Below are 13,003 nucleotides of genomic sequence, written 5' to 3' on the forward strand. Positions count from 1 at the left end.
AGTTAGCAGCTGTGGACATCTCTTGAGCAAAGCTCAGGTTGTGTTACTGTCTCAAGGTCACAACTTGTCTCTGTGTGATTGCAAGGCATTCTGAGTTTGCAACTCAGCCCATTCCTAGTGCTTTCATGAATAAAGAAATGATGAAATAGAATCATAGTTCTGCTTGTAATCAGTGTGAAGTCTTTTAGCTTTGTCTTACTACTACTTATGAGCAGTCAGAGCGCGTTTCAGCAAGTGTGTGTATGTGTATGTACATTACTGTTTCTTTTGTATCCCTGTCCAGAGATATCTAAAATTCATTTCCTTTCATTTGAAAAATCAACGCTGCTTGGTGTAATTCCTCGATTCAAGTGCCTTTATTGGTCTTCATGTGAAGGAAGCATTCTCTTATTTTATTATGTACAGTGTTATTGCTGGGAACCATAGCAAAGTGCTTAGTAACGAATAAAGATTTTGTGTTGAACACTTGGAATTACTGCACTTTGTGATAGAAATTATCTACATTAATTCTTATGTAAATGCTTTTATCAATGTGGTAATTGTATAAGCAGCTGTCACTCAGTATTAGTCATTAATATTCAAAGGATCTGGTGGCGGCCTTAGGATTGCCCTGTATCCCCAGCAAATATTGCGTTTGGAATGAGTGTTTGAAATTTCTCTTCTGCTTTCTAGCAACATGGGACAATGGTAGGGATTTTTCATCTTCGTGTAACATTTTAACATGGTGTTCTTACAAGGTGTAGGTATAATTTTATCTGTCAGTCGTGTAAATTGAGGCCCTGTAACAGTTCTTGACTTTTGTTCCTCACAAGGTGAACTTTCATAAGAGACCTACATGTTAGCTGATGCTTCAAACTCAGCATTTCTTCTCCATTTTGACATTGGGGGACTCTTCCTTCAATTCTGTTCATTTTTCAGTCTGCTACCAAAGATGAGCAGTCATCTCATACAGTAGATATGTTGTTTAAGTCTGATATCTCTCTGGGCTTTGCAATGTGATACAGCATTTTCTTCACACCCTGGCAAGTTGAGATGTCAGGATATGATAATATTATGCATAGTAAAATGTTTTGAGTAACTTTTATCCTTTTGAAATGATGGCTCTAAAAATAATTTTCTGAGAAAGCTTTTATATTAATTATTTTATATTAATTATTGCCTTGCATCATGTTAGTGTTCAGTTAAAACAAAACAAAGCAGTTTAGGGATCCTGTTTAAAAAAGAAACAAAAAACCTCACAAAAACAACAGCAAACAAGAATATCTAAATAACAGCAATGAAGCAAGAAAGCAAGAGGAAATACCTTTTATGTAATGTGTTGTTGCTTGTAGGATGCTATTACTTCAGCGATAAAATCTCACCACCTCATATCATCAGGGGAGGATGAGAGTGTGGCTAACTTTCTCTTTGCTTTCTGCTTCCTAGACTAGTCGTTATCAGAGGATGATTTCAAAATCACATTCTGGTTTGAATTCCTGTATTGATTATTCACCGTATTACAAAACTGATAGCATAATGATTTCTGCTGAAAGGCTTTGAGGCAGGTGATGAATTTTTCAACTCAGAAGTCTTTCAGTTTACTTTTTTACAAATGGCATAAACAGCTTTCCTTCTTTGACAGCCTGATGTCTGTTTCATGGTTTGGGATTTTTTTGTTAGCCCTAATGGTTGCAGAACTGGTATCATAACTAGAATGAAAATAATTCATTTTGAAAAATGTTGATATGAGCAAAAGCCAAGTGTGTGGGATGACAGATGAAAGTGGTGATAAATTGTGTGGGTGCTCTCATGTAAGAAAGTGCTTGAATCATTAGTTGTTCAACATTAAAAAAAAAAAAAGCCTGTTTTCTGTTTGCAGTATTGGGACGTTTAAAAATTCTTGGCATGTAATTGGCATTCAGTGAGTAATGAAAAGCTTATTTTTGGAAATTAGCAGTCATGACTTCACAATGGCTCTGATCTCGCACTGCTGTGAATAACTTTGGTTGTGGTTTTCTAGATATTTGTTAATGACACAAAGGATTACCACACCTAATGAGCATCCATATTTAAGGTTTAAGTACAGTGTCTGTTCGCACCTGATCTGACCCGATCCACAATTCAGGTATAGGTGAGTAAGTAGTGCTACAGCAGAGTGGATTTCATTCAGTTTTTCTTTCTGTTAAATGTTTCTAAATAACTGATCATTCTTAGAGTGTTGCATAGTGATTATAGTTGGTCCATCTGAAGCCAATATATTTTAATTCAAATTAGTCCTCTTTATTAGTCCAGAGATTGTCATAACTATGCACATTTAATAAGCAGTTTAATTATTCAACCAAGGATTTATTTTTCAGAGTATTCCGACGGCAAAAGGTGTACATGATTAATTCTGTTACATTAAATATCATTAAGCACATATGTAAATCCTGTTCTGTATCTTTCATTGAAAGGTTACTTAAATGCTAGTCTATGTACTGAAATATAGAAGTACTTCTGAGAATCTCAGCCTTCAGCTGAATTCTGTGTGACTTCACTGTCACCTTTTTGATGGGTTGTGATAGGGATCACACAGATTCCATACAGAGGTTGCTTTTCTCTTTTTTTGTAGAACACAAGTTGTGTTTTATCATTTGAATTAAAGCACAAATTGAAGCATTCCCAGTCTCGTTGTGCACAGCAAATGGAAAGCAGAACGCTGGAGGAAATGTCAAAATGTGTGTCACACAAAGGAAGTTTTCTTCTTAGTGCAAAACGCGATGCTGTGATGTGTATGTTTGGAGTGACCTCAGGAGTTAAATGAGATTTGCATTCTTCTCGTTAATAAATGAAACAACACTGTATCTGATGGAAATATGAAAGGGTGTTCTCTGTGTTTTCAGAAGCTTCTCTGTCATTTTTAGCTCCAGAAGACCTCAGTGAGACTGAACATACTCGAAATAATGCAAAGCTTCAGAGATCAGCATGCTGAAAACCACAGGGAATATACTGTGCTTAAAGCCGGTCCCAGTTTGGAAGTCCCCTGACTGCTTTTGTAGCGGTTTCATTTAAAGAGAGTCTTAAGAAATCAAGACTTGACTGTGGGAGATTGCTTATGCGTAGGTATTTGGCTGCCTGAAGCACATAGCTAATTCAGATCAGCGTATTTGTGTGTGTGTTTCCCATACCTCTGGATTTTGGTACAAAATGGAGTTAAGTCTTAAATTCACTAATCTGTGTTGGGAAAAGAAGGAGCTAATTGCTTATAAATGAGGTGTGCAGCTTTTAACTGGCGAAGTTCTGCCTACCTTTAGCCTTCTGCCAGACTAACTCAATTGTGGATTTCCTGTAAATGAAATCCATTTGTTCAGTGAGCCACTAAGGTTGGGATTTGGCTCATCCTAAAGGGAATTGCATCACATCACACAGTTGTGCATTCCCAATTACTTGCAATCACCAGAGCTGCTCCATAGTGACGGAAGCGATGGTAGCTGCTGTTACAGCTGTAGGTTTTGGTGTGGGTTTTTTTTTGCTTTCCCCCCAGTGAACTGAACAGTAGTTTTTTGCATTCTCTGGTTTGCATGCATGCTTGGACAGGGTGCAGGCACCACAAAGCACAGGGACCTCCCCTCTTGTAACTGCACACAGACCTTTTGTGTCAAAACCATGTGCGTTTTAGATTGTTCGCATCATTACAGGTGAGCAAGGCAATATTTATTCCTGTAAGGGTAATGGGATTTTTCATCTATTTGGACATCGTCTGTAAATCCTTAAAAATCATTTTGAAGTTGCTAAGCCATTGATTTCTGAAATGCCTTCTGACACGCTGACATCACTTCTCTTTCCCAATAGGTGCCAGGAAGATGAGGGTAATTCTCATTGCTAAATACCTGTTCTCCTCTAGTATGCAGCACTTTGGTGCACTTTACCTAAGATCCTGGTGTTTCTTTTAAAATACGAAGTGCTGCATTGCAGACTTAGCAGTTCATGTATCAGGTTTGCAAGTATAAAACCAGAAAAGGTTTTGGTTGGTCTGGAAGTTGAAAGAGAAGCTCTTATTTCTAGAATGGAAAAACACTTCTTTTTTGTTCCTCAGCTAGATTCTCTCCTATCTACTCTTTACAACTAAAAGCCTCTATGATGCACGCTTTTTCTTTTTTTGATGGATGTACATGGGCCATTTATTGGAACTTGTAGTGTTTTAATGTAACCTAAATGTAAAACAATCAATCTCCATGTTCAGTTTTTAACTGAGATACAAAGTATTGTAGAGTCTGTTGGGCCCATAGGCATTTTTGGTGTTTAGTTTCTTGTTTTCCCTGCATCAAGTAAAGCATTCAGAAATGAGTTGAGATACATGTAACTGGCTGAAACAGGGAAGATCATTAAAGCAGAAGGCTTACTTGCACAATTGTGAAGCTGGGTGCTCTGAAATAGTAGTAGCATCATGTTTTCCAGGAGGCCTTTTTTTATGGGTGACTATCTCATCGGTAAGGCTCTCTTAGAAGGCCCGAACAAGGTCAGCAGAGTGTTTATCCATTTCAGTCTTCTGATTCCTTAACTTGCAAGAATAAAGCATGCTTCTCTTGAAATTCTTGCACTGCACCACACACAGTGCTGAAGTCTGAAATACTCTGCTGCCCTTCAGAGATTTTGTTCAAATGTATTAAAGGAAACAGAAGTAACAATTACATTGTTTAAGACCTAAGGGATAATATTTTGGGTTTGATTGTTCCTGTGTCAGAGCTATGAACTCCTTTGATGCTGCCACATGAAAAGCTTTCTTCTTTTAAACTCGTTGCCATGATAGAAGGCTTTTTGCTGTTCTTGTTTTTCATGCAGACTCACCTTTTGCTGCCGGGTCCAAAGCAGATCAGTGCCTGGTCTGATGATAAAGCCTTTTAGATAAGGAGTTAAAAACACATTTTTACTGATCCAGATGAATTTAAGAAAAATATTTGGGAAACTCATTCAGAATATATAAAACAAATGTGCGTATGAAATAGGTGCTTTCATTTTAAAGAGCTTATTACACTGCCTGTACTTAGGCATCTTGGGAGAAAAGGTATATGTGAATGTAGAGTTGGATTTCCTGTAAAGGAAAACGAAATAAACAAAACCCACACATTAAATGTGCATAGTGGGAATGGGTATTTTCAAGTTGGATTATGGAATTAAGCAATGTTTTGGTGGAGTCAGATAAACATTTTTACCTTCTCTTCCCTTAAATTAACTGTATTTTGTATCTTGAAAGAAACAGAACAATTCTGCCTGTGAAGAATTGAGTAGATTTTATTTTACTTTTATAATTGTAAATTAAATCTTCCCAGAACTGAACAATGATTCTTTTTTTCCTTTGCCACCTAAATTATTTCTAAATATTTCTCAAACAAAATTTTTTACATTTCATTTGACACATATGGTCATGCAGATAGTGCTGTGTTTGAATGGTTTGTGTCAGGATCTGACAGATCTGAGGGGGAGTTGGCTCTGTACATCCCAGTCACTCCAAGCTGTGTCTTGGCTTTGACTCCTGGAGCATTAGGGATGAGTCTGTTGCTCTCTGTGACATGGTGAGAGCTTTAACTCAGGAAGTAAAGTGTGATTTCTAAACCAAAAAATTCTGATCTATACAGAAACAAAAATGAGGGGAAACTTTAATCTGTTTCCCTACGTACAGCAAATTATATTGCGCGCTGTTGAAGACCCTTGTGTAGGTTCTGTCTGAGCTTCCCAAGTTCATCTCTGCTACATCATTTTGGAAGTGCCTGCTTTAGCAACTCAGCTGAGTGAGAAGGCCCTGGAAGTGGTCACCTCTCCAGCTGCGTATCCTCACAGGAGGGGCTGTACATCATCCCCTGAGGGACAGAAACAGTTGGAGCTTTGCCAGGCTCTGAGGCAAAGAACACAGCCTTAAACATTGTGTGAGATTACTGATCTGAATGAATAGCTGGAAAAGTTGCTCTACGTATGCTGCTCTGGGTGGGTTTTTAGTGATGGATCCTGTAGGACTGACTGGAAGTAATGCATCCTAAGGTTGGTGGCCCTGCCTGTGGCCAGGGGGGTTGGAACTTGGTGATCCTTGGGGTCCCTTTCAACCCAAGCCGTTCTGTGATTTAATAAGCACAGAAGAGTAACAGCGATGCCGCAGCTGTGAGGTTGGTGTGTTTCACACAAACACTTTGCTTACGAGAGCTGAAGTATTCTGAAATTTGCATGGAGTGTAAGGGCTTTGATCTTGACAAAACGTACTTCGCAGAACGATATCTTGGGATTGATTCAGGCTTACATGAGCAAAGTGTTTGTAGTGGCAATCTTCTCTTGCGACTTTTAATTCTCTCCCTGCCTCGTTTCCCCCCACCTCTGCCATTCACAGCATACGTCACTGCTGCAGCCAGAAAAATCATTCTTGCTTTCAGATGCTGTCACCTGCATAACAGAATATAGATCTGAGCCTTCAGCAGCGTTAACAGATGTGCCTCCTTGAAAGCCAAAGAAGGTGCTGTATGAGGAGAAAGCTAAACTAGCTGTAGAAGCTGCACAAGCAGAGAAAAAAAATGTAGATGTTAGGATGAAAGCTTGATTTAAAAAAATATGTATCTTAATGCTTCTAAAAATTGAAAACTTCTATTCTGTTTCAAAGCTGTGTTTCTGTGGGTAGTTTTGGAAAGGCACTTGGTCTGCATGAACTATGTCTATGCTGATACAGCTGTGCTGTTGGAAATATGTAATCACATCATATTCATACATCACATACATATACATACATCATATTCATACATCATATACATACATATCATAATCATACTTGGCATTTGCTTGAGGGCAGAGCTGTGCTGAAAAGTCTTACACAGGAAAGGTATGAGTTCAGACATCACTTATTTCAAGATATTTGTATGATTTAGGTTACAGATAAAGAAAAGCTTTTTTCCTGGGAGAGCAGTGCAGTGCTGCAACTGGGAAGCCAGTGAGCTGTGGAGTTTGTACCCAGGGAGCTTCCCAGGTCAGCCTGGTCTGGAATTGAAGGCAGCTCCCCTGTAGGGCTGCTTTGGGCTGGGTGACCTCTGGAAAGAGGTCCTTCCAATTGGTGCTTTGGTGAGTCTGAAAAGGTGCTGCTGCTTCTTTTGATGGCAGTGAGCTTGTCTTTGAGTACCTGTTTCACTGGGACACTGCGATAGTTAAGGTGTTAATTCAGACACATGTAGATAATAGCAGAGCAAGTATATTTTTGCTCAGCCAAGGTGAAAGATCAGATAGCTTTCCACTGAGGCTGTCTGCTGCCATTTGCAAACTGCTAACTTTTGGGAGCCCTGAAATTAACTTCCATGGGGTAGTTACAGGAGCTCTTTACAATCAGAAGAGCAGAGAAACAGCGCTGTTTGAGCACAGAAAACAGGGCTTTATTGTATGAACAGTAAGTACTCTTAACATAGCTGATGATTACATAATTGGGGTTTTACATTGTGGTGCAATAAATGCAGTGCTTGTATTGCATTCCAGTCTGTTTGTATCCAGGAAAAAGAAAGGAATCAAAATGTAATCTGCTAGAAAAGACTTGCTTTTTTTTTTCTTTTGCTGCCTAAAAGGTGCAGGCCTTTTCTAGCAAATTATGGTAACCTTGCAGCCTTTTTTTAAAATCTGGTGATGAGGTCAGTAGATGTGTATAGATTTTCAAATTATTTGCAAGTTGCTAAATTTGAGGCCTTTTTTTTTTTTTCTTTTCAAGTCTACTTACTTTTGTTTATGCTAAGTCCATTCAGTTGTTACATGTCAATGCAGTGAGCTGGGCATTCTGCCAAGGGTTCAGTATTGTCAGGATGCTGGGTAAGGTGCAAAGAAAAATGCTGTCAGCGTTTCCTTGTAAAATCTTACAAGTGCTGTATGGCCTCAGAAGTGAGGCTGTCCTTATTAGAGCAAGAGCAGGACAGATGAAAAGAAGACTCACTTTATCTCTGCAGGTAGTGAGAATGTAAGGTTTTCTTTGACACCTAAGAGCAGCAAATGCCCATGAGTTAATAACAAAATCTGAACTAGGGGCCTAGGCTTTTGTTGGCCAAAGGAGAATGCGTTTGATATTGTAAAGCTGTGTAATAACTGTGAAGGTGAGCCTTTTCTGAAGTAATAGAAATGGACAAAAATAATTTGAAATTTTAGAATCATTATCACTGCATCTCCCCCAGTTTATCCTGTAGTGTCAGTGGCTGGTTTGCAGGAGCCTTGTTCCTAAGCACTGGGATGTGTAAATCACACATACCTTCTTGGCCTTTAAAAAAGAAAAATCACCTGGTATTTTTCATTGTCCTTTTCATTGTCCTTTTCATTGTCCTTTTCATATCAGAATTTGATATTCTGTTGATTCAAATGTAGTAAGATATGGGAGCCTGTGGGAGGGGTGGACTAACCACTATTTTTCATAGTCACAGTCAAGCTGCATTCATTTACAAGGTAATTTACATAATTATGATTTCTCTGCATTAAAAAAAAAAAGTAGGTAAGTACAAATTGCACTTGAGGTAGAGTGCTACATGCCTCCTGCACTCCTTTTTCTGAGTTTTGCTATATGTGTTGTTCTGCAGAGAATGGGGTATATTGCAGTATTTTTCACCCTGCTTTTTTGATGTGTGTCTGTAAATTAATCTGAATAGTGATCTTTATGCTTCAGTAAGGATGGAAAGGAAACCTGTGTGCATGTATTGGAGTACTCATCAGGCAACATTACCTTCTAGGCACGTTACAGACCTCTTATGTGAGAATTTGAGACCAGCCATGGTGTGCCTGCTCTGAGAACAGATAGGATTTAAGTCTCTGATGCTACCACAGCATAAGAAAAAAGTGCATCTTTTTCCCGTAGGAAAATGCAGATAATAAATCTGGGGGAAATTAATTTAAACTTGATTTGTCTGATATTCTTTCCCTAATTCGCACCTTTTTCCAGTTTGTGCTGAGGCTTTCAATCCAGACGAAGAGGAAGAAGACACGGAGCAGAGGGTAAGAATGAATGAATTGCATCATGCATGGTTCTTTCTGCGGTTTGACAAGCAGATGTCTGTGTGTCAGATTTTTCCTCACCACTTGTGCATTTCATTCAGAGAGGTTATGAGCTATGCTGTCACTGACGAAGCAGTGTTGCTCTGAAACTTAGTGCCACTTTGTCCCATGCACTTACTTATTGTTGCTTTAGTATGATTTTATTTCAGAGGACATGAGAGCTCTGCTTATGTGTACCGTCTCTGAAAGTATGGGCATTTTCCTTTTGTTGTTATTCTGAATACTTGCTGAGGCGATTCCTGAAGCACTAGTGCTGTTGTGGGGAATTAGTTAAGCTCAAGGACAGCTGTTCCTTTGTGGCTGCTTAAAATTCCATACATGCTTTACACCGCCTTCCTTGTCAGAGCGGTTCACCCTGGGTAGGAGAAATACTTTGTTGAAATGTTTTGAGATGCTGGCCACCTGTTGTTCTATTCGATTTGGAAGGTGGGAATTTCTAGGAATTTCAAGCCCAAATACTGTTAGTGTATTGCTTCAGAGATGTTTTATGTGAGGAAATCCTGTAGCCCGGCTGGTGAGGGTCAGGGTTTTTCTCTAGGGACTCTGCTGTCACATTTCCAGATTCCAACTCAGAGCTGCTTACAATTCTGCAATGGAAATCTAGGTCTAATTTAATTTCTCTTAAAAGAAAATATAATTGATCCGTGAGATTCTACAAAAAGAAAAAAAAAAAAAAAACAATGGAGTGTATCTGGCCACCCAGTTATTCTTTTTAAACGAGGCTACATTTATTCCATCCTGTACAAACAAGTTTTCTTAAAAAAAAAAAAAAGTAAAACTCCAATTTGGACAAGGGGTTCTTAGAAAAGCCTGCTGTCATCACTGCTTTTCAGAACCCTCTGTCATAATTCCACCAAAAGCACATAAACCTGATGAAGGAATTATAACCGAAAAGAAGTGTAAATAAATCTTTGAGCTGAAATACATCTTGGTGTAAAAAAGTTTCTTAGGTAAGTTCTATTATTATGTGGTCAGAGAGACACGTCTCATACATTTTGTAAATGCTCTGGATTGCCAACAGTGAGGGTGTTGGAACTAAGATAGGCAGAGTTTAGAAAGAAAACTTGACTTTTTCTTCTAGGTTCCCAAGCCCTGACCGTATCTGTGGCTGGGTTAGAAGGGAGGGAAAAAGAAAAGGCATCCTTTTCTTTCTTGTTTCTCTCTACTTTTATTGTGCATGTGTTAATTGTCAGCATAATATATTTCTTATGGGTTTTTCTTTCGTTTTCTTTCACCTTATCTTGTATTATATATTTGTATGTAAATACTGCTTGTGCAAACAATAGGAAGGAACTGTATACAATGATACCTGAAATGGTGTTTGTGTTTTCGTTCTGAAGTGAAGGTTTAATTTGTAATATTTCTTTGCAGTTGTGACAGTTCATTTATTTATTTTTACTTTGTTTTAAAGATAGTTCATCCAAAAACTGATGAACAGCGATGCAGACTGCAGGAGGCATGTAAAGATATCCTGCTCTTCAAAAATCTAGATCAGGTAATATTAGTTGAAGGAAATCTGAATATGAATTGCTGTTTTGTAGTTTGATCTTACAGTCCAGGCACAGTTTTTGCATTGTGATCGTTCATGAATCTTTAATTACATGCAGACTGGCTTGGGGCATGTGTTTAGAGATTGCCATCAATGAACAATACAAATAAGCAGGTCAGACTGCCAGTTACCATCACTGTCTACATCTGCTTGATTTCAGATTGCTGCACTTTTTTATTATTTGCAATGTGTCAGTAACATTTCTGTAAGTGAATGTAAAAATAATGTTTTTGGATTGTCCGTGTTCCTGCTCATCTTACAGACTTATTGCTGAAGTTAATTGCTCTTTGCTTCAGTGTTAAGTTTTAATGGTGAGTGTCTCTATTGCTGGCACTGAGAAATCTTAATTGATATTCATAGGATAGTTCAGATATGTTGGACCTTTGGGGTTCATCACATCCAGCCTCTGAAAGACCATAGAATAAGTGCTTCTTATATCTGGTTTTGTTTCCATCAGATGAAACTGATATCTCTGGTACAGGTTGAATCTCTATTCTGGTATCATAAAATTCAAGAGAAATAATGAAAGCTGTAACACCAGCAATGGTACCTGCAGCTTCATGGTTTGAATCAGAGCTTTTCCTAATACGTGGAAGTACGTAATTCATGGCTTTAGAAGTACTGCTCAGCTTTCTTTGAAAGTTAGGAATTTCTCCCAGTTCTTGGTTGCTGTTAAAAATGAAACACATTTAAGAATATTCAGCTCAAGGAGTATGTACAAAATGTGATCACCATTCAGACTGATGAGACCGATCTCTTGGCTCCCAGCAAAATAACCCAGAAGCAGTAATTAATAACCAGTTCATATTCAAAGATAACTTCAAAAAACAAATTTGAGCCTAGAAAGTGGGATTAGAAAAATACTGCTTCCTGAGAAAAGCTTTCTAAGCAACTGGGAAATGAAGCAATGGAAATAATCTTAACTGCAGCTGTTAAAGATTCAAGCTTTAAGTTAGCATGTGGTGAAAAAGATGACTGCATTGCGCACATTAATTACAGCGTGACAAAGGGCACTTAGCAGAGAGGGAAGAGTTTTTTCTAGTATTGGGTGTAAATGAGATATGAGACTTGCCTCCATTTACCCCTGATAATTTCTTTTAAACATCCTCTGTATAGTTGTAAAACGTGACTCATTTGCGAGGTTGGCCACACAGAATCTACTGAACAGTGAAACGCATGGTGGCTGCTTTTGCTCGTTGTATAATATCCTTTAATAATGGTGAGGGGCGCTTCCAAATTAAGGCCCCAGATCTGTTCTTTTGTTTCTTAGCTTCCAAAGTGTGTGTAAAACTTCAAAAAAGAAAACGACAGGAAAAAAAAAAAAACCCCACAAAGCAAAACCCAGCAAAACATGTAAAATCCCTTAAGGATTAAATGTGGTGATGACTTGAATGTCTTGGCCAAATTCATCCCTTTTCTGCTGGTTGCATGTAGGTGAACTGTGTTGAATTTAGGTCCAGAGACTCAACTACCCTGTTAAATGTCTTCCCTTGCATGAGTAGCTGTTGTAATACTTGATACTAAATACAAAGGAGCCAACGTCCAGTGGATTCATTCTTGGTAGCAAGATTCATTTTGAGGTTTGGACTGACATCAGGGTTTAACTCTGTGATAATATAGATAGAAGTTTCGGTCATGCCCAGTGATATATCTGATTTATGTTTCAACCTAAAGTGCAGGGGGGTGTAGAAGATCAGCTGTTAAAAGCTCTGAATTAAATGCCATGTGTTTGCTCCACAGTATCTTATAAATGAGGTTGTAGAATTTGAGTTGACTGAATTTTTTTCCTGGTGAGAGCAACCATTGTTATTCTTACCAGAACACCCCTGAGCATCCTTAGTACTCATCTTTAAACCAACAAAGCCTTACAGTTGAGGAATCTGACAAAGCTTAGTCCCTAATTAACAGAAGAGCTCACTGTTTCATTTCCTTGATGTAAGTCTTTGCCTGTTGATCTTCCAAATAAAACATGACTGAGTTCCTGTGTTTTCAGAAAGTTTTTTTAGGATTTATGATTGTTTTTTGACAACTGTTACTTAAAGGTACGCTGTTAAATGGTTAGAACAAGCTGCTTTCAGGCAATAATTCCTAGTTTAGTTTAAGTATCAGTTTTTTAAAATGTGATAATAAAATTCAATGAAAAGCAGCAATATATTTGATATAGAGCCAAAGCCATCCAGATCCAAGCCTAGATGGCCTGCGTTTGCAAGAGTGCTAGAAGCAGTATCGTGTATGGTTGGTGCTGTCTGTCTGTGGGCTTTGACTTTCACAACTTCCTTGGCTGTGCTGCCTACAAAAGTTTAGTCATGGCTCAGCAGGGAAACTCAGTTTTGCATGGTTTTTAGGCATACTTATAACGAAACATATGTATTGCTGATAGAAATCAGCAAGTATCCATTGCAGTGAAGGTGTGAAAGGTTAGAGAGGAGACAGACTCTTTACCAGGGT

General features: G+C 38.4%; 1 protein-coding gene across 2 annotated transcripts in view; it reads left to right on the forward strand.

Moving 5' to 3' along the window:
* The window catches only part of PRKAR2A (protein kinase cAMP-dependent type II regulatory subunit alpha), a 53,220-nt gene that overhangs the window by 23,151 nt on the left and 17,066 nt on the right, over positions 1 to 13,003 (forward strand). For both annotated transcript variants that reach the window (XM_003642006.6, XM_015293315.4), the window contains exons 3-4: positions 8,894 to 8,946; positions 10,418 to 10,501. In XM_003642006.6, the coding sequence (XP_003642054.1) occupies positions 8,894 to 8,946; positions 10,418 to 10,501 (137 nt within the window). The remainder of the gene's footprint in view (positions 1 to 8,893; positions 8,947 to 10,417; positions 10,502 to 13,003) is intronic.

This window comes from Gallus gallus, chromosome 12 (genome assembly GCF_016699485.2).
Source record: "Gallus gallus isolate bGalGal1 chromosome 12, bGalGal1.mat.broiler.GRCg7b, whole genome shotgun sequence".
Classification (NCBI taxonomy): domain Eukaryota; kingdom Metazoa; phylum Chordata; class Aves; order Galliformes; family Phasianidae; genus Gallus; species Gallus gallus.